Genomic DNA, 24,494 nt, shown 5'->3' with positions numbered 1-24,494 from the left:
TTAAAATTGAGCCTGAACATGACTTCATTGTGGCGTAGCTGTTGCATGCAAGTTTCTGTTTGTGTTTGCTGGCGGTTTAGAAGAATTCTTGGCAGAAGTATCTCGACTGATGATGATTTTTGTTGTTTTGTTGTGCTTCAAAGGGTATAAGGAAGCATGTGATTGTTTTAAAGCATCAAATAATCAAATGCAGAGCAATCACAATGTTAGCTGAGGTTTAACAGTTTGGTTTTAAAAATCATGTAAAGGTTAAAATATAGAGTGTTTGCCTCAGCTTTTTTATGTCAATGTTATACTATAACTGACCTCTAGAAATTCCTTCTAGTCTTTCCCTTCAGCCCAAGCCAAAATGAGAGTGTTTTTTTTTTCTGACCACCCTGAAGATTTTTAACAGACGCTAGTTTCCTGTTAGGGTGATGTTATCGGCATATGAGTTTCTACACATGATGAAGGCAAATATTCTCTGAGATTATCTGCTCCTGACACTTTTTTTTTTTTTTTTTAACTTTTTGAAAATAAGTGCCCATTTGTATGTTTTCAATCTTGTTGGTGCAGTCAGCATTCATTAGTAGTAGATTCCAGCTGCCAGACTTAGATCTGTATCTGGACTTCAGTATTCGATTATGGGAATACTCATGTCTGGAGTTTTGATTCAGTGTCTTGTTTAGTAAAAAAAACTCAGAGGAGTAAGATTAGATGCAGTTTCCCTACAAAGACTTAAGCAATCAGTGTGTTTGGGTAATTTCTGGTCCCGAGAATTTGATAGTAGGATGAAACGTGTTATGTGCTTCTCAGAGCAACATGTAGCTTTTGTGAAAAGACAGAATATATGTGTAGGGCATAAAAAAAGGACATCAAGCCTTACATCTAAAGAAGGGTGGGCAGAAAACGTAAGGCCTATCAAGGAAATGACTAAGATCTTATCTGGACATTCTCCCCAGTAGCTCCACTCTCTTGCCCTCCCTAAGGAGCTAATTGCTTTTAGGTACTACGGTAGGTATGGTTTAAGGGTTTGGGGCTAAGAACCCCAGTGGCTGCTAACTGGTTGATGGCTCACACCCTTTCTTAATCATCTTCCCAAAAGGGATCTGGGCTTGATTTTTATGTATGGAATAATGCATAGTTCACGTGATTGTTTTCCATTTCCATCAGCTTTGTACAAAACGTTATGCTTTGGTTTACTGCAATACCAAAGGCATCTGGGAGTGCTGAAAAATTGATAAAAATATTAAGTGGTTTGATGTGAATTCTAGATGTATATTTGTAAAGCACAATTAGATCTTGGTTACAGAAAGCGCTGTAAAATCCATAGCTCAGATGTGGAAGAAAATTTCTGATGGATTTGTTTTAGTTACCAGTAGTAATTTCTGAAAACTTTGCCTTTGAGTTTATACATTCTCCAAGTACTTATACGGAACATTAATATCGTTTTAAGACAAGGAAGAGTGGAGTTCAGTTTGGTTTTTTTTTTTTTTCTGTCTATACATTTTGACATTGCCAGAGAATGCCTGAGAATCAAAATAATGTAAAAAAGCAAATATTCAAGTAGAATGTGCTGGCTTGAATGTGTTATATTAAAGTTTGGATTGCTTGCTGCCTGGTATCTCTAAGGATGAGGATGTTAACCTTTTTTTTACTGTGTGTTAATAAACTTGCATGCCTGGTAATCTTTGCCTCCATCAGCTATCACATCAAATACAGTGATAGAGCCCATCCTCCACCTTGCACATAGTATCTGGCAAAGCTGAACCTGGCTTCATTAACTGTCTGGGGATGATCCTAGGAGTTTGCAGATGGTACCCAGCTGGTGTTCATCAGCATCCTTGCAGATACCTATAGGGAGCGTGGGAGTGCTATGTTCCAGGAGTCTCTGTGCAGTAGTCTCCTCCGAGACTTTTTCGTGAACCATGCACTGCAGAGCCACCTGAGTCATTCTCTGTGGACCCCAGGATGGGCAGATGGGAATGCTGTTGTCTTAGATGCACACACACACACATACACTTAGCTCTGCTCTCGTGATGTGCCAGTAAATTGTAGTGGTGTCTCTGAGTTGTCAAGGCAACACAGGTCCTCATGTCATCAGCTCTTAGTCACCAGGTTTGACCCATAACCTATGGGAAAGCTGCTTGACAGACATGCCTCCCTGGATGCCCAACAACTGTAGTGGTAATCTTTATAGTTGCTAGTCCTCTTCTTCCCAAAGGCTGTGTCCACATCATCTTTGTGAATGTACTGGTTAGAAAAAGAGGAAAAACTATGCTACTTGTTTCCTCCTTACTTGTAAAAAAACGTTGGAGTGAAATGCAGAAACACTGCTTTAAATACCTACTAGAAAAATAGGTAGTAAGCCAGCACATGTGAAACATACTACATGCTTCTTTGCTCTTTGTAATTTTATTTCTCCTCTGTGTCACTTTTAAATGTCATATTGTAAAGAAATGCTGACTTGTGTTCTTGTTCTTCTTCCTGAGAAATAACTGTATCAGTAGTCTGTCTGTGAGAAAGTTCCATCCATCTTCAAACATCTCTGTGTTTACAGATATCAATGAGTGTGAAATTGGAGCCCATAACTGTGATAGACATGCCGTTTGTACAAACATACCAGGAAGTTTCAAATGTAGCTGCAGCTCTGGCTGGATTGGAAACGGTATCAAATGCACAGGTGAGAGTTGTATGCATTTGTATTTATTTTTAAGGTCTCATCAACACTGGAGCTCAGCAACTCTGGATAAAACAATACTACACCTACAAATTGAGAAGAGAAATGATTATCCTGCTTGTTAGGTCAATTTGACACAGTCCGTTGGAGGGCAAATTCTCTACCATGGTAACTGAAATCAACATTACCTCATGTTTGGCTTATGAAACAGTGGAAGTGGACTGGACCGTGGGGAGAGACAGTGTGTCCTTCAGAGCAGCTTGTGGCTCTTGGGAGACAGTGAGAGGTCTCTCAGTACTCCCTGTGAAAACAAGATGTAACCCAGAAGTTCTTAGCCTAAGGGGTTCCATGTGGCTTCCTCATTCACACTTACCTTGTCAGACTGCATTGCTGAGCTGCAAATAAGTTCTGCCTGCTTTTCCAATCATATGGCTCCACATATGTGTAGGTTTTACTATAGAGATGATTATTTTAAGTAGAGGTTCTGTCTGCCATATGCTATTTGAAGTGTGTATTTGTGCTGAGTTGGCTTTGTTTTGTTGACTAATGTTACTTTTTTTAAAATTATCATTATTTTAAAGATCTGGATGAGTGCTCCAATGGAACCCACAAGTGTAGCCCACATGCTGACTGCAAGAATACAATGGGCTCTTACCGCTGCCTGTGTAAAGAAGGTTATACTGGAGATGGCTTCACTTGTACAGGTGAGCTTTCTTGGGAATGAGAAAAGTACCATGCTTGAATATTCACCTGGCACTTACACTTATTGGTATTAAAATTTAAACACAAATATCAGTGAATTAATATTCACAGTGTAAACTCTGTGATTTTGTACTCATAATTCCCATTTAACTGGAATATAAAATGCGAGTCACTTCAAGGATTGTGTTGTATTAAGTCTGATGCTTCCAATATTTGGTTGCTATTTCAGAGGATAGCATTTAAGCTGTAACAAGTGCCCAAAGAGATTGTAAAATCTCCATCTTTGGAATTACTAGGAACTCAGCTGGGTAAAACTGTGAGCAATCTGATCTAATTTTAAAATTAATCTTCTTTATGGCAGAGGCTGGACCAGAATGACCTCAAATGGTCCCTTATAACCTAAGTTAGTCTATGATTCCATATCAGACTTAAAGCAGCCACCTTTTCAAGATTTGAAATTATTATTGAGTGTCATCCTTCACTGTCTTCTAGTTCATATGAATTGCCAAAACTCAAAAGATACTGTGTATTATACCTAGTCTAAAGCAGTCACTTTTTTCTCTTCATAAAATGAAAGTTTTCATTGAATTCATCAAAGTTTCATCTGAAGAGTTGTGTAACCCAGTACTACCAAGACTGTTTTTCTCAACTATTTAACTGCAGTTTGTTTTTGATGATATTTTCACCTCAGTGCCACTTTGCTAGTGTTTTCTGTTTGGCATAGAGACCACATATTACTCTATCTGTTCATTTTACGGTAAACCTCTTATCTCTGTTGCTGCCACTAGGCCCTTCTGTAATAGAAATCATAACAATAATAAAACTCATATGCTCGTTCTGAGTCTAAATTTGACCATGTGTACTGCCTCCAGTTTCTGTTAACTGTAGCTCCATTAGCAGTCTGTACCTCTAGCTGAATTTGTTTCTTATTAGAAGCTGCATTTTCCTAATGTAGAAAATATACCAAGCTGTTTCATGTAATAGCTTCATAGTTTCTTCTGCATGTGCGCAATTGTTAAAATCAGTATGCAGTGAACACTGCATACTGTAGATGAAACAAGTGTTGTAGAGAACACTGTGTTTACTGTAAACTGGCAATTTCTCTTCCTTTTACAGACCTGGATGAATGCTCAGAAAACTTGAATCTCTGTGAAAATGGGCAGTGCCTCAATGCCCCAGGAGGATATCGCTGTGAATGTGATATGGGATTTTTGCCAAGTCTGGATGGGAAAGCATGTGAAGGTAATTCTCCTTAAGCTTTGAACAACACTCAGCAAACTCTGCCATAATATTTATTATGAGCCCCTGCATCTTCGTTGACCTGTTGTATAGAGAGAAAAGTTTTTTGGAGACTATCTTACTGCATGTTATTTATGGTGTGATTGGTGATCCAAACGATGTGGTCAACAGCCGTTTCATCTTGGTTAGTTTGCAAACAGTTCTTCATTTTATTCATTACAATTAAGCAGAAAAAGTTGTTATTTTGGCTTTGTGCATGGAGCTGAAAAACGCTGGTTTCGTAGCTAATACAGTGAACCTGCTCTGAGGGCTTCTGCCATGTGCAGAATCAGAATTTGAAGCTTTGCAGAAAGTTTTTGTACTGTTTTGAAAGTGATTTGTCACTTACCTGTTTGCCAGCCTTTTGTAAGAGCTTTGCATATAACGTGATTAACAAAAAAAGAACCAACAAATTAAATACGTTGCCAGTCTGATTAAGGTCATGCATTCAATAGTAACATTTGAAATCCACATTTTGTGTGGCACTTATCAGTTAAGTCACTTAAGAAGCAGCAGCCGTATCATCTGACATACTATTAAGAACTGTTGTTTGATGGAGTTCATAAGTGCACCACTATAAATAGGATTTTTCCCCCCAGAAGTGTTCTGTGCATTATTTTAAGTAATCCGCTGAGAGAAATAATTCATGAGCTTGAATTTTTCTGTAAACTAAAACAATATTAGGTTTCATAGTGTTTCATGCAACAATTTACTTAGAAAGCTTTTAGCTAACTTTAAATAGCTTATATAGAGTCTAACTCCTGTTGCTAAAACAGTCTATCCTGGATGTCTCAGATGTGCACACTAAATGCAGGATTTTAAGGTTCTTTGTAAACACTCTTCTTTTTATCATATCAAGTTAGCTGTTCTTTGCACAGTGCAGCATTCATTAAATGCTAAATTGGATACAAAGATTTGGACAAAGAGCACACAAAAGTGAGCTCCAGGTGCCAAACTCAAAATCTGTCAAATGAAGGAACCTTAATATTAGTATTCACTCTTGTGCCCAAGTTGTTTTTTAGTTTTGTTTCACCAAAGTCCTGCTTTCTGGAGATGGCTGCTGATTTAGAAGAAACTTCATTTTTAAAGCTTATCTCCTGCCATGTTTAATTTTGCTAGTTGTCAGGTTAGCCTGTTAATAAGCTCAGATTGTTCCTGGCATGGCTTCTGGTGACACTGGAAAGAGCCTTTTGCCCAAAACAAAGGCTATGGATTAGGTTACTTAGGCCTCAAATAATAATCTTGTATGTTATTTTTTCTGATCTTACACAGCGCGCAGGAGCAGTTGGCTTCCAGATTCGTGTTTTCTGAACCTTTTTGTAGTTTCCTGTACCTGTATTAAAAAGTTAAAGAAAATTCATATTTTTCCCCTCCTATTTCTCCATCAGATATTGATGAGTGCTCACTTCCTAACATCTGTGTCTATGGAACTTGTCATAACCTTCCTGGACTTTTCCGTTGCGAGTGTGAAGTGGGCTATGAGTTGGACAGAAGTGGTGGTAATTGCACAGGTAAAGATGATTTTGAACAGCATGCTTTTTAATTTTCTGTTAGTGTTATTATCAACTCCATAGGAAATTCTATTAAAAATCTATACATATCAGTCTGGATATAAGGAAAATGCACCCTTCCCTACTGTATAGCACAGAAGGAAAAGTTAGTGGTTACTGTACTCAAAAGGATACTAGTGGCCTGCTCTACACTGCTCTTTCCCATTCTTTGTCAGCCTCACATTGGCTTAAGTAAAGAAGAAATACAGCAAAGATAACAGTTCTGCCTGTTCACATCTTCCAGGCAGAGATGTGTTGTGCCCTGTAGTTTCCATTCACAGTACTGTATCCTAAGCAATGAGCTTGTTATGTAGCTTTCCTTTAAGAATTTCTGAATACTGTATGCGAATTCATAGATTGTGTTTCCACTTTTTTCCCGAGTGCAATGAATAATTGATTTTAGGCTAGTGTTATACTTCTAAAGTGTATGTGTTCATTTTAAAGCTTCTTGGACTTTAAAGCTTCTTTGTGCTTCAGAACTAATGGATTTATGGTGGTCAGCATGTGGTATTTGATATATTGATAGTGTCCATGTGCATTTGCTTACCTCCTGCTGTTTTTTTCTTGCAGATGTTAATGAATGTGCAGATCCCACAACCTGCATTAGTGGCACATGTGTCAATACTGCTGGTAGTTACACATGCGAGTGCCCTCCTGATTTTGAGCTGAATCCCACCCGCGTTGGCTGTGTTGGTAAGGAACTGCTCATTGCATTCATTAACAAGTGAAGTTGTCCACAGAGGCTGTAAGACTGACTGTTTTGGGATAAAGTTTTAGGTCATGGAAGAGGGCTAAAACAAACTCTCACCCCACTGCCCTTGGCTTTAGAAGCTCTAATAGTGCAGTGGAAATATGTCCAGAGTGATGTAGCATGCCAACAGTGCCTTGCTGCCAGGGCCAACACCCTGGGTTTGTTGTAGGTGTCCACAATTTAAAGCAGGCATGAGACAGTTTTAAAATACAACAACCTTAAACCAACATCCACCCAAGATAGCAGGCAAAAGAAGTTGTGGCACAAAGCCTCTCATGCTCTTGTAGTATTGAGGGCAGCATGGCTAAATGCAGCTTTCATGACCAATGGAAGAATTCTTGTATTAGACTCCAACTGCTTGGTACTCCTCTGATATTTTTTTGGCTTTTATTTTAAGAGGGCATAGAGATGCTAAAAAAATTAAAAAGTATTTAGAATTCCTAATGTGTAGATGTTTTCATTCTGGAAAGGATGTACAAATGTGGGTGACAATGTAAATCAAAATGAGAAAAGGCCTGCCTGGACTTCCCCTGGTCATATTGAATAAATTCCCTACTTTGTGAAAAGTCCAACAAAGCAAAGAGATGGGGCAGCACTGTCCTATCTACGAGAGGAGGGCTGGGTCCTGGTGGACAATACAAGTTACTTTATTTGGATGTCCTAGAAGAGAAGAGGGTTTTCTAAGGGCATGTTTATCATGGTATATTTTTGTTACTTGCTTTCTTATCTGGTGTAATATGTTTGTTATTATATGCATTCCAAATAGATACACGATCTGGCAACTGTTACCTGGACATTAAAACTCGGGGAGATAATGGTGGCACCTTTTGCAGCAATGAGATTGGAGTGGGTGTCTCTAAGGCTTCCTGTTGCTGCTCCCTGGGCAGAGCTTGGGGAGTTCCCTGTGAACAGTGCCCATCTGTGAACACAAGTAAGTCAGCTTTCCCTGGTTAGAGTTAACAATACATCTTTTTTTGTTTGTCTTCTTTTTCCAATTTAGCCAGGTAACTCAAGTACTGGTGTGATCATTTGTTGTATACATGCAGGGAAGAGGTTTCTGAAGAACCTCAGCACTGTTAATCAAAACTTTTACACGCCTTTTAAAAAGATTATATATTTAGAATATTATAATCGCTTTTGTGTATGTATTCTATTACATAAAAGACTTGACATTACAAAATGGAACAACAGCTGTAAAACCTAATGTTGATATCTGGTTACCTAGTATCTTTACCTTTAAATTCTCCTGCAATAATTTGACTAATTTTCAAAGATAATTATGCTGAAAATGTTTCTACTATTGCAGATTCATAACTCTATTTTGTTTTCAGCTGAGTATAAGATTCTTTGCCCTGGAGGAGAAGGATTCCGACCAAACCCTATTACAGTTATATTGGAGGGTAATGTTCACATTTTCCTATTTTTACACATCTAAAACTATGAAACTCTTCAGTGAGTGTTGTTTTTCATGGAACAGCGTGAATGAGATAATGGCTGTGAATTTGTTTGAACAGATATTGATGAATGTCAAGAATTGCCTGGGCTCTGCCAAGGAGGAAAATGTATTAATACATTTGGTAGCTTCCAGTGTCAATGTCCATCAGGTTACTATTTGAATGAGGAGACTCGAGTATGTGATGGTACGTAGCATTCACTTACCTATTCTTCTGCTTTTATTTGTATAAAATGATGAAAAATCAACATGTAGCAGAGTTGATCTCTCCTTGAAAATGAACCTTAGATATTGCTGAGATATTTTTGTTCTTGGAAGCATAATGAGAAAGCTGCTGTGGCCACTCACTGCCTTTTTGTTCTCTTCTAGATGTGAATGAGTGTGATACACCTGGCATTTGTGGACCTGGCACATGTTACAATACTGTTGGAAACTACACCTGCATCTGTCCTCCTGATTACATGCAAGTCAACGGAGGGAACAACTGTATGGGTATGTAGGTTTTTTTTAAGCTTTATCTTCATGCTTTGGGCCAGGGCTGTAGCTGGCACAAACCAGAATTATTCCTCAAATGTAGTTATATGAGAGTTAACTGAACAAAAGATCTAGCTTCTTTCATTAATTTTATTGCCTAAATTATGGTAGATCACTTTTAATAGGTTTTTTATTATCTCATGAGAACTATTCCTTTGATTTGATATTTTCTGTGTTCATTCCTTCCAGTTTTCACCTCAGCTTTTCAGTTAAAAGCTTCTGTAGGTGATTACTAAACTAGAAATATTGTAGGAACAAATTTTAATGTAGTATTTTACAGTGCCAGAGCATCCACTCGACAGGCATCTAAAAAGTACATATATGAAGGAGGTAGCTCCTAAACCCTTCAGGTTCTTCATCATCCAAAAGAGCTGCTAATGCATCGTCCTTTGGTTTTGTTTTGTTTTGTTTTTTCATTTTTACAGATATGAGAAGAAGTCTATGCTACAGAAATTACTATGCTGACAATCAAACCTGTGATGGCGAACTACTCTTTAATATGACCAAGAAAATGTGCTGCTGTTCGTACAACATTGGACGTGCATGGAATAAGCCTTGTGAACAGTGTCCCATCCCTAGCACTGGTACTTTTTTTTCTCATTGCAAAGCAATGCAAAGGCTTTAGTTACATGTTTATTATTAGCAGGTGTAATATTGTTAGAAAAAGAGATGGATTACTTTTGTCTTATATGTCTAAAATGAAGTGATTAGTTTTGATCTGTATGGAATCAGCCCTAGTCACAATGAAGGTGTATGTTTACACCCTTTTGGAGAGGTGCGTGTGCAGACTTCTGGGCCATGCATGCCTTCTCTGTGACATTTTCCCTGTATGAGAGACTTCATTTGCCTCTTTGCACATGCCTATTACTTGAGGCATACTGAGGCAGGGACAAGACTTGCATTGCTCCAACAAATACTGTGTGTGCCATGCTGTGCCCTGATTGCTGTAGGGGGCCTTTTTGTTCACCATGAGTTTACAGAAGTAGCTCAGTTTCTTCTGAGAATGATCTGTGTCAAGCAGCTATATATAAATATATATAGTAGCAGTTTCCAGACGAGTTGTGTGGGCATACAGGAAACCTCCACATTGGTTTAGACCAAATAGTTGAGTCTAGGACTTTCCATTCTGTTTTGAGTTGGTTTGCTTCAGGAACAAACTTCCTAGACAATCAATTGGATAACTTCCAACTTATGGCTCAGATTTTTTTAAAGTCATATCTGACTTGTACACAGAAAATGTAATGCAAAGATAAGCATATGCACAGGAAAACCAAGATATGGGCCCAAGCCTTCTGCATCTTTGTGTATGCTATTCTCAGGGGCCTTTGAATGAGAACCTGCATGTGTACTAAGCACATCACAGGGTGAGCCCTGGAGATCTGCATTCTTCTGTGTGCCCTGCAGGTGTTTAAAAACAGAATAAGAAAATTCTTAGACAATAGATATGGTGAATTTTGTACTGTAGATTAAGGATATAGTGAATTTTTGGCTGCTGAACTCAAAATATTAACTCAAAATATGCTTTATTTTCCTGCTGCTTTGTTTTCCTGTTGCAGATGAGTTCTCCACACTCTGTGGAAGTCAAAGGCCTGGCTTCTTCATTGACATTTACACAGGATTACCAGTTGGTGAGTTGTGATTTCTGTTCTGAACTAAATTCTATACTGTCTCTGTCCAAGGAAGAGAGGAAGTTTCTTTTCCCAATTATTTATTTTAAACAGTGTAATGGAGTTGAACCTTCCATCTAGCTCTGAACCTGCAAGCTTTCTGTATAGCTCCTCCTAGCTGGCAGCAATGATTATTGCTGCTTGTTATTAAGGCAAAAGTAATTGTCATCAAGCCTACATGAGCAGGGCGCAGATTACCAAGCATACAAGAACTGGGAGTAAGGCCAATCAGCATTTGGTCTGGGTAGAATTAAGAGTCTTTCCTTGAGACTAAAGCACAGATTTAATTTCACATTTCACACCAGTCCCCAAGTGTATTGGTTTGACACAAAAATCCTTTCTTCTGTTTAACTGGAATATTTCTCACATGTGTTATTGTGTATAACTTTTGAATGGTGAGTAACAAATTGCAAAACAAAAAGAGGGAGAATGAGAAATTCAAAGACAAGGATCTGAGTAAATCCCTACTGGGACTCCATTTTGCTTTTATTCACAGAAGAATGCAAATAAGAAGCAGATAATGTGCCCTTTACCAGGGGTAATATGTAGACAGCAATCAGGTACTTTTGGATTAAGCTGTTGCTGTGATGCGGTGTTCAGCTAGTTAGGTGAAAGTATTTCTAGTTAAAGTAGAGAATGTCTTATTTTTAAAGAAGTTACTGAAATGTACAGTATTTATGATTTACGAGGCTTGTTTCTTACGAGCTAAGTTTCCACTTCTCATTGTTAGCATTACCCAAATTATTATCAGTTGGGCCATTCATCGAAAAAAGGCAAGAAGCACTAAGGTTTGACCTGAGCATCTATTAAGAATCATGGGAATTTATGTTCAGCCATATAAACTCAATGGGACATAGCACTGCAGAGGGGCCTTGGATCATTCTAATATGCATATAAGTAAAAGCTGCACCTGTAGCAGCATGTGTGCCAGAAGTGTTGCCGTCAGCTCCCTCCACCCCATCATATCACAGAGCAGTGCACATGCAGGAGCCAACTGAAACAAAAGGGCTATCCCAGAGAGGCCACCAACATATTCCAGTGCAGCACTGAGAGTGGTGAACACACAGCTTTACCTTATGCAAGCCATAGGCTCTCCCTACTGCTCCGGTGTCTTGGTGGGTGTCACCAGGTTGCAACGTTCATCCTGATGCTTTTGCTGAGTATCTCCTGATTTCCCTTACATCTATAGGCACCGAGCATGGGAACGAGATAACATATGCTTTGTAGGGACAGTGCTCTGTGTACCTTGTAATATTTGGTCACAGTCTTTACATGTTACTCTTTGTTGTTTGGATCAAAGTTCTATATACTTACCCCAGGTGGCTGTTTCAGAGAGGGAGGTAGTTTTACTAATCTCTATTTTTAATCAGGGGGCTCAAATCTAGTAGTAAAGAAAATAAAAAATATATATATTTTAAAAAGACGTTAGCTGGTTAAAACTCACCTTGCCTGCTCATTCCCCACTCTATTCTGTCTCATATACAACAATGCATGTAGCAATTTTTACTAAAGGGTGAGGTTCTGGGGAAGTCTCTGTTTCTTGTTGTCAGAATATTAAACATAATTAACTTAAGAACCCAATAGACAGGACATATATAACTGAAATAACAGCTGCTTTTTTCTGCCGAAATCAGTTACTTAACCCACATATACACAGAATACCAGTATCCTTCAGATGTTACCTGGCATTGGCACTCCCAAACTGTTCAAGAAATGCATGGTTATTACCCAGATTAGCAGGGGTAAAGCAGTGCAAAGTGAGTTCTGATCAGTGCTTGCATGCAGTTCTCCTGTATTAAAACAAAGGAAGGTACATTCTCTCCATTCAGTTCTTCTCAGTAACTCCATTTCAGCACTCAGAATGAATGAGCAGGTTCATCAGGGCTGTGGGTGGGAGAAATGAGGAAGGATGCATGCTATCTTCTGCCTTCCCATGTGACAGGATAGAGCTGGGCTACAGTGAGGAGTACTTGAGGAAACATAAATCTGCATTTTCATGCTCACTGTCCATTGCAGTTGGGAATGTTCTGATGATGGCATACATTTGATAATTTTAGAACGGATAAATGCAAGATGTATCACATAGCAGAGAATTTCACAAAGTGCCATTTACAAGTATTTTAAAAAATTCTTCTTGCAGATATTGATGAGTGCAGAGAGATTCCTGGAGTGTGTGAAAATGGGATCTGTATAAACATGGTTGGCAGCTTCCGATGCGAGTGTCCGGTGGGCTTCTTCTACAATGACAAGCTACTCATCTGTGAAGGTAAAATGCTGATCTCATTCAGAGAAATTTTGTTCCACCAATTCTGCAGTGCTTTTTTTGTTCCACTGCAATTCTGGCAGTGGCAAATATGATGTATTTGCAAGTCACTCTTAACAAAGGAAAATACCGGTATCAGTGTAATAGTTATGTTAATTCAGACTTTTTGAATTCTTTTGCATAGAAAATACCAGGTTTTTCATCAGACATCTCAGGGCTTGAAGGAGCATAAATCATCAGTCACGGGAATAAACATTGTTTTTCACATTTGACAGTAAAGCCAAGAAAAAAAATAGTTGTCGAGTCAGATCACAAGAATAATTAGCTTACTCCAAGATATTTTTTTCTGGAACAAAGATTTCTGTAAATAGTAAAAACACATAATAATGTAATTGCCAATTTAAACACTTTCTAACATTGTCTTTGTCAGTTTCATGAAGAAACTGGAGATAGTAATATGAATTGTTTCATTCCCTGCTGTGGTTTATGGCTACTGATAAAATGGGTACTGCAGAGCATGGTATCAAGGAGCTTCAAATACAAGCATCTTCTATACACACCTTCTAACTGAGACATAATTAGATTTCTAGGGAAATAAAGTTCTCTATTTAATTTGAAAACCCAAGTGAAAATGAGGGTTATACTGACTTTGACCCAAGCTTGAATCAGTTCAGGGGATATCCTCTGCTGTGCCATCCAATACTGTGCATGCTGTTTAATGAGACTAAAATTGCATTTAAGCACAGTGCTCCACCCTCACTTTGTAGTTTCTTTCCAGAATAAGGTTGATTTATTGCAGTCAATATCCATTAATAGAATGTGATTGTGAGTCACCTCTCTTACACTGTGTTTCTCTAAGAAGATTCTTTTACAGTTATCTCTTGGCTATACCATCTCTGTAAAATGCTTCATCTCCCTTCCATATTTTGGAACCAGGGAGCTGGCAGCAATCCACCTACAGTAAAACTCTACTTCTTTGAATCCATCTTCAGAACTTATAAACAAATCCAGTTCTAATAATTTATTTTTATTCCTTTTCTCACACCCTGTGAAACTGACTTTTTCCACCAGACAGATTCTTAGTCTTTCTCTGTCTGGGTCACTGGTACCTGAAGTAATGCTCTCTTGGTAAAGATCCTACTACTAGCAGAAATAGCGTGTGGTGGCACAGCTATCCGGAGTGAATGTGATTCCTTCAGCAGGAAGCCATCCACAGGAAAGAAACCAGGGCTGAGCTTACCAAATTGTAAGCACGGACCAATATCACAGAAGGAAAAAAGTGTTACTCGTATATTCATCTTAAATTTTCCTTAGTCAGGAAAACTGGTTTAATTTCTTTTGCCTGAAGTTTGATGTTTGAGAGCTACTCAAGTCCAATTTGGATCTCAAGTCTTTCTTACAATCAAGGGAGATCCTTGTGATGAGATCTGTGTAGGTGTATTCTGATAGCAGTCTAGGACTGAAATCCATCCAAATGAAGTATTGCCACAGGCCTTTCCTGTGCATTCTAACACCTTCAGAACACCATTATATCAGTCCTATATAACAGGATTGAATTTTACAAATGGAGAATGTGGATTTGGGGTCATTTCAGGGAAAAAACTAAATTTGACCAAATGTCTACTTTTGTCAATATATTGATGTTTTCACAGCTTAAAAGATGTTCATATACTTGGTAAGACAGCACTCCTTTGCAGTAAAAACAAAATGGTTTTGTTGTCATTCTCATGGTTACCATAGTGATCAAATTCCTTCTTGTACTGACAGATATTGATGAATGCCAAAATGGACCAGTGTGTCAGCAAAATGCAGAATGTGTCAACACAGCTGGAAGCTACCGTTGTGACTGTAAACCTGGCTATAGGTTCACATCAACTGGCCGCTGCACTGGTGAGTACGTCCGGCCTCTTTGGATGAATGTCTGCAGAAAGTAGTAGCTTTTAATGGGAGCTTCAAAAGCAAGTCCCCACTTCAGGAAGATGTATATTTTATTATACTAGGACATGATCTGGGCTCCAGGAGCCCGCCTCTTAAAGCCCTTTAGGAATTCCCATAAACATTCTGCTAATTACCAGAAATCTATTGGGCCTATCTCACCAAGGCATAAGTGATACTCGTATGAGTATTTGCCTTCCACTCTATTCTACTGACTGCAAAGATGTTTCTGTAGTCCAAGTTATTCACTGTTTCTTGGCTAGTTGTTGTCTGACACTAAAAATTCAGCTACTGTCTGGACAGAGAACATACAGCATTTTTCCCTTCCTCTGCATAAATTGTTTGATTTTTATTTTAATTTTCGGATGTGTTTTAGTAATTTATTTGCCAGCTATGTTTTCACAAATAAAACACTGCTTGCTGGGGTCTCTTCTGATAAGGTGGACTTACCTCCTAGGCCATATGCAATAGCTAACTTAAAAAGCTTGTTGTTAAACTTCCTAACTTTTCTGTGAGTTTAAACGGACCCCAGAACATTATTTTTAAATAATTCCTGAGTGGGACTGCCCTTCTCTAATCTATTTGCTCTTTCCTTTAAAATCATAGTCCAGAGAGGCATTTGTGCTGATTACTGGAAGAATTGCAGAGATTTTAAAGAGTGCTGGGAGCCAAGCAGCTGTAAATACTATATACATTTCTGTACAACATAATAATTACAAAGGAAATTGGTAACGTTTTCCTTGAGATTTTGCTTGAGTACTTGAGTTTGAGGAAGTGCACTTTCCCCGCAGAGTAGTTTTTCATTGTTTTGTGAGACTTTTGAGGGAAAAGGGTGTAGGGGCAACCAGAACCCTACCATGAGAACTGAAACTTTGTTTTGTAAAGCTATGCAGTGGCACACGTAAATATTCAATATATTCTCAATGTAATTGTTTTTATGCATTCGTTACAGTAGTACAGGAAGAGCCAGGAAAGGTTCTGATATGGGTTACAATAAACCAGCGTGAATTGGCACAAATAGTAATACTTCCCTGTATTTTGCTCTTATTTTATGTTAAGTGAAAATAAACAATTAGAGTAAAAATAAAAGTGGTTGATAAATTACTTGATCCAGCAAAGAAAGGAAACTCCCAATGGCTCTGCTGAGAGTAAAGTGCTAAGCACCTTGCAGTATTGAATCAGTCATGCTACTGCATGAAAAAGGATTACACTCCAGTGGCTTGTATCTTGCTGAATCAAAACTATGGTGTATCATGTTTACTCGGGCTATGAGTACTACATTTACCTTACTATACAAATAGTGCTCTTCTGATGATATTCTATTGTGATACAATACGTAATTTTTCATAGAAACTTATATTCTGCTCCCAGTTTCTTTACTGTGAGGGTTGTCAAACAATGGAACAGGCTTCTCAGAGAGGTGTTTGATGCCACATGCCTGTTGGTGTTCTAGAGGCAATTGGGTAATGCCCTCATCAATATGCTTTAACTTTTGGCTCGCCCTGCAGTGGTCAGGCAGTTGAACTAGATGACCTTTAAAGGACCCTTCTCTCCTCACCCCAAAAGGAGTTATTTTTGCCTGGGGCTTTAATTCACTGTTTGCAGAGCGTTGAAGAATGTTGAAGTTTTTCTTTCTCCGTCACTCTTCTAAGATGAGAGAATTTGGATTTCTTAAGTTCTAATGTTATCCAGCATTGATTTCCTTCTTGCCTTCTTTGGGCTCTATTTAGCAGCAGTATCATTAATAGCACTGGGACAGCTCACTCATCAGTGAACCCTCATTCAAAGCTACTAATGTCCCCAGTGGAAGTACAGTAATCCTAAGGATGGGGGTTATTGGGATTCTCCATGTATTTAGTACAGTGTGGAGAACAGACAGTGGAGAAAGAAAAACAAGATTTAGTACATGCAGTTCTTTGCAATTATGAACAACTTCACTCTGTTTAGCAAAGCATTGGAGCTGGTTTGTTATGAAATTGAATCTGTTTTGCTTAAATTGTATGTAAAGGAAAATTACAGAACACTAAAATCTAATGGGTTCTAGTATAAGCTTATGAGATCACCTCAGTTATTGTGTTTTGAACCTGCATCGGGCAAAATGCCAAGAAGCATATTGAATCACACCAGCTTTTGTTGTTGACAGGGTCAAAAAAGAGACCTTGTTTGATTTATGATTCTGATTTTTTTATGGAAAAGTGGTACTGGACAGCAAACATTTTGTTCTTTGACATTTTGTTTCCTTTGCTCTTGGTAAAATCCTGGGTTCTGCCTAAGAGCATTCATAAATGGAAGAAAGAAGACTAAGGGAGGGATCTAATTAATGTCTATAAATATCTAAAGGGAGGTGGGAGGCAAGGCTAAGGTGGATGAGGCCAGGCTCTTCTTGGTGGTGTGTAGTAATAGGACAAGGAATAATGATCTAAAACTTGAACACAGGAAGTTCCATACAAATGTGCAGAAGAAGTTCTTTACAGTATAGGGACAGGGCACTGAATCAGGCTGCCCAGAGATGTGGTGGGGTCTCCCTCTGTGAAGATATTCAAGTCCTATCTGGACACTGACCTGTGTGACCTATTGTAGGGAACCTGCTTTAGCAGGGGGTTGGACTCTGTGATCTCTTGAGGTCCCTTCCAGCCCCTGCAATCCTGTGATTCTGTGATAACAAGAGCAGCAGGGAGCAGTCAGCTGTTATACCAGCGTAATAGATAACCTGCTATTGTGAGGCAGCATATCATGTGTTGGCAGGGTAGGTTTCCCCATCTTTTTCTGCTGAATTATACAGATGAGTGCTTGCTTCTGTTGGCAAAACACTTTCCGGCTTCATACAGCAGTAGTTCTTGCTGTTTGAACTTATCATGCCCTATTTGTCCGGTTTTCAGGATCATCACTTTGCATGCTACAACACACATGTATACAAGTACTCATTTTGTCTCTGCATAGACTGGCTGATATTTTAATGTGTCTTTACTTTCTGTAAGCTCACTGAGAAAAGTTGGGGATTCATCTCAATTTTGGTTTTATTTTATTTCAGTAAGTCAATCAAGCATACGATCTACTATGGCTAAAAGCAAATAGCTGCTTTCATGAGGATTCAAACTGTGATATATGGGAGGCTTTCTATCTGCTGCAAAGTCAGTGTGAAGCACTCAGAGATCTCCTGACAAAATTTCATGTCATTAGTTCTACTTTTTGAATCCACAGTGACATGTCTTCTTTTGAGCAAAAATTTGTTTCATCAGTATTATTTTTACACTAGTTTTTTTCAGCTCCACAAATGTTGGAATATGTGATACAATCAAGTAGCCCATTTTCAGAGATTTTCTTAAAAATGCTTTTGTTGTTAGTAAATTGAAAATACTCATTTATGTTATAGACATGCACTGGTTTCTGACACTCATGGTTGCTGCTACTACATGTTTCCAACCTTGTAGTTGAGAGGTGTTAACTTCCGGTGTGCCACTTTGTTTTCAGATCGGAATGAATGTCAAGAAATTCCCAATATCTGCAGCCATGGGCAGTGTATTGACACCGTCGGAAGTTTTTACTGTATTTGTCACAATGGATTCAAGACCAACGATGACAGAACAATGTGTATAGGTAAGTATACCAAATTAAGTTGTACTTAGTAACTATGTTAATGGAAGTCCTAACCTCCCTGCCATAAGGAATGGCGTTACAAGTACTGATTGTGAACCATCTACCTCCAGGGAAAGATGCAAAACCACCATTGCTGACAACTGGAGATGATAAGAAGCTGATAATGAAAGGGAGAATGTCTCAGTACTGTAGACAGGCAGTTTAAATATATATATCCTGTTTTATAAACTGCTAATGCTTTCATTTTTTTCAGAAAAGTAATTCTTTCTTCAGAGTTTTCTGAAACGTTTTGTCTCATTCATTCCTTTAGGCAAGAAATCTAGTAGATGAATATTGCAATGCAACTATTGTATATGGCCTACTTGTTAACAGAGAAGTCAGGGATAGATTTTCTGCCAAAAAAGTGGCCTTTTCAGAAACGGAGACATCTTCATAAAGAAGGAAACTCTGTGTTTAACCCATTCAAAGCTGTTAGTTTAGTGTCTGTTGTCTGAGTAACACAGGGAGATTTCAGGATGTTTGTGACCAAAGATAGCTTAGAAATCTTCTGGAAAAGCTGAGACAGGAGCTACAGAAAGATGAGTGATTATTGAATACTTGATTATTTTTATAAATGTTACTATCAAATGTATAAACCTTTGTAAAATCTTCCTTTTGGAAGACAGGAAAATCTTTTTCACTTGTATTTGGTCTGTGTTGGCAGTAGGTTACTTCTCTTGCCTGTGGGATAGCTACAAGCTTTCCTTGCCCTGTCAGAGATGAAAATTCTTGCTGCTCCTTTTTTCTCCTTTGTAGATATTAATGAATGTGAGAGAGATGCCTGTGCCAATGGAACCTGTAGAAACACCATTGGCTCTTTCAACTGCCGCTGCAATTTGGGATTCATCCTCTCGCACAACAATGACTGCATAGGTAAGGAGTGCTGAAACCAGTTAAGTGTTTCTAAGACTTTTTGCTTCTATTGAAATTAACATTAGTACCATCTTCTCTGCATTAAAGGATCACACTTGAATGGTCTGTGTTAATGAGACAAAAAGCTATTTCTTCAGTCTGAGAAGGCCTCCAGTTATTTACTTCTCACTTTTCTGCAACCACTTAAATGTTTACATGTAAAATATCCCATTCCTTTTTTAACTCTTGCTTTGACAACTTTCTAAATTAGACCAGTACCAGTACTTTTCTTTCACTTCCTTTTGAAACAGGATTATTGATGAATTATCAGTTACTGTGCTTATACAGTGGGAACAGAAATCTCATCTATCCAATTTTACTTGGTGCAGGTGTTTTTCAATGCTATTTTTTTTTAGATGTGGACGAGTGTGCCAGTGGGAATGGGATGCTCTGCAGGAATGGTCAGTGTGTGAACACGATTGGATCCTTCCAGTGTCTGTGCAATGACGGTTATGAGGTGTCTCTGGATGGAAGGACTTGTGCTGGTGAGTGCCTTCTTTTAGGGAAGGAAAAAGTACAGTAGACATTGAATAGACAATTTTCAGTGCTGTCAAAACTTCTGTCATTGTACCTAGATGATGTGGATGAGAACTCTTCTGCCCCTGGAAGGTTCCACTGTTAGTTTGTTGGAATCAAAAGCGTAGCAGCCTCAATGCCAAATTTATTGAGATAACTTATTTGAGATAATTGCTGTTGTTTTTCTTTTCTTTCAGACGTCAACGAGTGTGCAAGGGAGCCTGGAAAATGTGCGCCAGGCACATGCCAGAACTTGGATGGGTCGTTCAGATGCATTTGTCCTCCTGGATATGTCCTGCAAAATGAAAAATGTGAAGGTGCGTATAGATCAATCCTTCTTCTGTCCATTTCCTTAGCTACTCACAGTTGTTGCCACTTTCCTCTGCATCTAAACATGGGTAATGTTTATTTTTTGTGTGACAGTATGCAGTTCTGAACTGTAGCCACTGAGAAGTTACTTGCTTCTGATGAAGTCTGGTCAAGTTTTGTTTTGAATCACAACTACCTGATCAGATTCCAAGAGAAAAATCTGATCCTAGGCCTGTTGCTGGTACATGGCTGGAGGTGTACCCACGGCGTGAGGTTCTGAAAAACTAACTGTAGATTTTGTACCTGGATTTCTTATCTCTCTTTCTGTCTGTCTTTCTGCTGACATCTGTATTTTCAGATATGTTAGATATCAGCGATGATGAAAAGTTACATTTTATGTAGAACATCTGCCAGTATAGATGTTTTTATTTCTCATCTCTCTGATTATTTTTCTTACAGACATTGATGAGTGTGTGGAACAGCCAGAAATTTGTGCCCTGGGCACATGCAGCAACACTCCAGGCAGTTTCAAATGCTTGTGTCCAGAAGGTTTTGTGTTGTCTTCCACAGGAAGGCGATGCCAAGGTAATCTCATCCTTATTTTTTGGCATTTCAGGATTAGTTTTCTATTTCATAAAAGCCTTGTTAGCTGCCTGTTTCTAATATACTAAGGAAGCTCTGGACTCGAACAGTGTTTTTCACAAGAAAAACATGATAATCCTTTAGTTGTGGCCAGGTTCTGCCTTGCTCTAACATCTGATTGTCATTAAAGAGAACACTGCAATAAAAGGGGTGAAGATTATGTTAAATGCGCTAAGTGGAGAAATGATGTTGCTCCACAGCCCTTTGTTGCACTCCTGGAAGAAATGCTGAGATTACCTAGATTCTATATAGACTGTGACACGTTTGACACGGTGATGAAGCATGAACACCAGAGACTACTGCACTGCAGTGCTACAGGCAGCATTTCCAGGAATAAGGCAGTTCTTAGCACTTACCAAATTCTACATAATACTTGTTAAACACTGTTGCTTTCCACAAATGTGTGGGTGGAAAAAAGATTGATGGAAAACATTAGCAAACAGAATAGTGTGGACAATAAGCACCCATCTGCTTAGAAAAGCAGAAGCTTTCTCAAGATGTAAGGCTTCAAGATTACCACGTACACTGTTCAGAGCCTAAACATGGGCACTAAAACAGAGGTTAAATGCTAAAAGCTGAACATCCAGCAATAAAAACCCACAGGTTGGTTAATTGTGTGGATAAAAAAAAAAAAAGCATAGCAAATTAGGGAGTGAGTTATTTTAAAGATTTGGGAAATGATTAAATAGATACATCATTAAATGTCCTATACACAGTGTGCACAGCGGTAACCACTGATGAGTAAGACCTTTATAAGGACCTCTGTAGTTATGCTTGGCACAGAGTGGTGATACTTGTTGACACCATGGTGAGTTCTTCACTTCACAGTGGGCTAAATGAAACTGTGGTTTTGGTTTAAAAAAAAAAAAAAAAAAAAGAAAGAAAGAAAAAGGAGCCCAACCTGCAGTAAACGTTGATCCAAGTCTCCAAACCACCACGGAGTTTGGCACAGCTACTTCCCTTAACTTTGAGAAAGTCGCACGGCTGCTTAACTGTGCTTTTGTAGCTTGTATAAATGAGGTTTCTTTACCCTGAGGGTATTGTTCTCTCCAGATAAGGAGAAAACAAACAAACAAACAAACAAAAAATCAAGAAACAAAATCATAATAAAAAATGCAGCTTAAACTTTGTAAAAACGAGACCACTGTTTCACATATAATATCAGAGGAAAATGCATGCTTGTATGTACACAAGAGCTATGTTTCTTCCCATCGTCCCCAAAAGAGGGTTTTTTTCTAGTATCTTGGGCCAAACAAACTTTTGTTTAAAACTTCCTGTTACTTTGCTTCTGTAAAGTCTGGACGTTGCCCAGCATTGGTGCAGTAGCCAGAAAACTGTATGAGCAGCTGCTTCCACAACTGGCCCATTGCTGTTCCCCTGCCAGCCCAGGGAGCTGCCAGCTCTCTGCCTGCTGGATGCTTGTGGTCTCAGCTCTACTCCAGCATCCTGGTTGCCCAGCTTGAAGGAGTGCCACAAGGCCACTTTTCTTTGTTGTGTGTGCCTCAAGGAATAATGAAGAAGGAAAGTGCTGTTGAAAATTGCTCCTCAGTTTAACACTAAGCAGCGTTATCATTGCAAGTTTACTCAGATATCTTGACTGAAGTGATTTTTACTAATAACAAAATGTAAATAAATCAGTACTCAGTTTTCACAAAGAGCAGTGAAGGTGGGAGGCCCTTACATTTCTGCTGGACAAAAAGAAAATCTTTTCCTTTTCCCTGACTGAGATAGGACACTATCCCATAGCTTTCCTCTATCGGGTTAGAGTGCTTCTCCCTCTTCCAGTCTTCTCCGGTCAGAAGCGGTAATTGTCCTTGTTAGTCTCAGATGGGAACTGGGTGTTTTCTTGAGGGCCTGGGGGGCGGGATTCATGTAATTTGCAATTACACCTTTAATTGAAAACTATGTCAAAGTCACTCTAACTGCACATAACAACTTTTTTCTCTATGCAGATCTGAGAGTGAGTTACTGCTTTACCAAATTTGAAGATGGGAAATGTTCCGTGCCAAAGTCTCGAAACCACTCCAAACAAGAGTGTTGTTGTGCCCTGAAAGGACAGGGATGGGGAGATCCCTGTGAACTCTGCCCAGAGGAAGCGGATGGTGCGTTGTTGACTTGGTGACCTTAGTGTCGTGATAATCTCTCAGAACTGAACAAAGACTGGGCTTCTTATAAGAAAGAATTAGGAACGATAATTTTTCATAGCTGTTTAACCCTAACAATTGTCTTTGCTCTCTTTAAGGAAGATGGTTTTGCAGTCTCAAAAAGCATCTCTCAACTGCACTCAGTGTTTGTTTATAGGTTTGTTAGTATGATCAGGAGGTGAATGTTTGGCTGTGGAAGTGTCACATACTGCAGTAGGAAGGTAATAGGCTCTATGAGGAAACACCTGCAAGATGCAAATAGAATTAGTCCAAGTATAGGAAGAGATGCCATAAAAATGAAATCTAAGTGTGTTTTTATTTTCAAATGATAGAACTAGATCCACACTTTGGTCACTGTGTTGCATTTTGTGACTAAAATGTATTACTTTTTAAAAAATCTGACTTGCAGTCTTTTCAATGCAAATGGCTTGCAGAAATAACAGAGAATGACAAAACAGAGGACTTGATGAGGGAAAGCCTCCATGGACTGTTACTAAAGAAATACTTTCCTTTGTTAGTATCCTCTGTAAGACTGCAACTAAGCATCAAACAAGTCAACAGGCCGTTGTACCGTCGTAGTGCAATTTGCTGAATGCACTTTAATTCATTCTGACAGATGTGGTTAACAGCATTACTGGTTTCAGCAATACATTAATACAACTCATTTCACTAATATGTCATGTAGATGTTTTGCAGACAATCCACACAAAAACAAGGGGAGAAAAGAGAAATCAGATGCGCCAGCTGCAATATTCCTTCTAGGCATATTGCCTGTGTGAGTCATTCAGTTGCCCTTGGAGCATCTGAACCAATCAGCTGGAAAACTGTAATACATATCACAGCATTTTGTGGGTTTGAAAACAGAACGGTAACTTCAGTCTAAACTGAACCTCAAAATTATACTCTCCTCCTACCTGTAGTAAAGTTATTTTGACTAACCAGTGACTACAGATGAGATGGTATTTTCTTCAGAAAATCTAAGAGGTCTTCAATTTACAGTAGAAAAGAATGTGGTCACTGGTAGTTATACTTTTAAGAAGGAAATGTTGCATTTGTTTGATCCTTGAAGCAAGTTATATAATGCTCATGGTTCATGGGCTTTTACATTTGCACACGGAGGATATCAGATGACAAGTAAAGTACAGTCAGTACATAGCTGTAAGACCAAAGTAAATTCCGTACTTTATATATGATATTTCTGGATCTGAATATGAGAAGGATGAATTGCTATCTGATTGCAAAGCTCATGGATAACGCTCACCTCCACAACAGAATTTTGCTTACACTTTGAACTTTTCTTTTTTTTTTTAATAGAGGCATTCAGACAGATTTGTCCATTTGGAATTGGCATCCTTGTTGGACCTGGTGATGCAAGACTGGGTAAGTGCGTGAACTACACAATTGCCAATGCTATTATTGCACCAAAATGCCATTTTTTATCCATAGACCATCATCCCTTTCAATTGAGAATCAATATTTCCAAAAGAAATAACTTTTGGAATCTTCTCTACTTTTTTTTTTTTTTCCAATTATATTAACCAAT

General features: G+C 38.6%; 1 protein-coding gene across 1 annotated transcript in view; it reads left to right on the top strand.

Annotated features, from left to right (window-relative positions):
* FBN1 (fibrillin 1) overlaps positions 1 to 24,494 on the top strand; it is a 146,811-nt gene that overhangs the window by 106,303 nt on the left and 16,014 nt on the right. Inside the window, exons 33-52 of the mRNA XM_015291934.4 lie at positions 2,540 to 2,662; positions 3,241 to 3,363; positions 4,478 to 4,603; positions 6,028 to 6,150; positions 6,760 to 6,882; positions 7,707 to 7,871; positions 8,272 to 8,340; positions 8,455 to 8,580; positions 8,763 to 8,885; positions 9,353 to 9,511; positions 10,484 to 10,555; positions 12,735 to 12,860; positions 14,625 to 14,747; positions 18,264 to 18,389; positions 19,185 to 19,301; positions 19,697 to 19,825; positions 20,054 to 20,173; positions 20,625 to 20,750; positions 22,760 to 22,909; positions 24,266 to 24,331. Of these exons, the coding sequence (XP_015147420.1) occupies positions 2,540 to 2,662; positions 3,241 to 3,363; positions 4,478 to 4,603; positions 6,028 to 6,150; positions 6,760 to 6,882; positions 7,707 to 7,871; positions 8,272 to 8,340; positions 8,455 to 8,580; positions 8,763 to 8,885; positions 9,353 to 9,511; positions 10,484 to 10,555; positions 12,735 to 12,860; positions 14,625 to 14,747; positions 18,264 to 18,389; positions 19,185 to 19,301; positions 19,697 to 19,825; positions 20,054 to 20,173; positions 20,625 to 20,750; positions 22,760 to 22,909; positions 24,266 to 24,331 (2,415 nt within the window). The remainder of the gene's footprint in view (positions 1 to 2,539; positions 2,663 to 3,240; positions 3,364 to 4,477; positions 4,604 to 6,027; positions 6,151 to 6,759; positions 6,883 to 7,706; positions 7,872 to 8,271; positions 8,341 to 8,454; positions 8,581 to 8,762; positions 8,886 to 9,352; positions 9,512 to 10,483; positions 10,556 to 12,734; positions 12,861 to 14,624; positions 14,748 to 18,263; positions 18,390 to 19,184; positions 19,302 to 19,696; positions 19,826 to 20,053; positions 20,174 to 20,624; positions 20,751 to 22,759; positions 22,910 to 24,265; positions 24,332 to 24,494) is intronic.

This window comes from Gallus gallus, chromosome 10, assembly GCF_016699485.2.
Source record: "Gallus gallus isolate bGalGal1 chromosome 10, bGalGal1.mat.broiler.GRCg7b, whole genome shotgun sequence".
In the NCBI taxonomy this organism is placed as follows: domain Eukaryota; kingdom Metazoa; phylum Chordata; class Aves; order Galliformes; family Phasianidae; genus Gallus; species Gallus gallus.
Note: the sequence above shows the minus strand (reverse complement) of the source record. Positions and strands in the feature narration are given on the sequence as shown.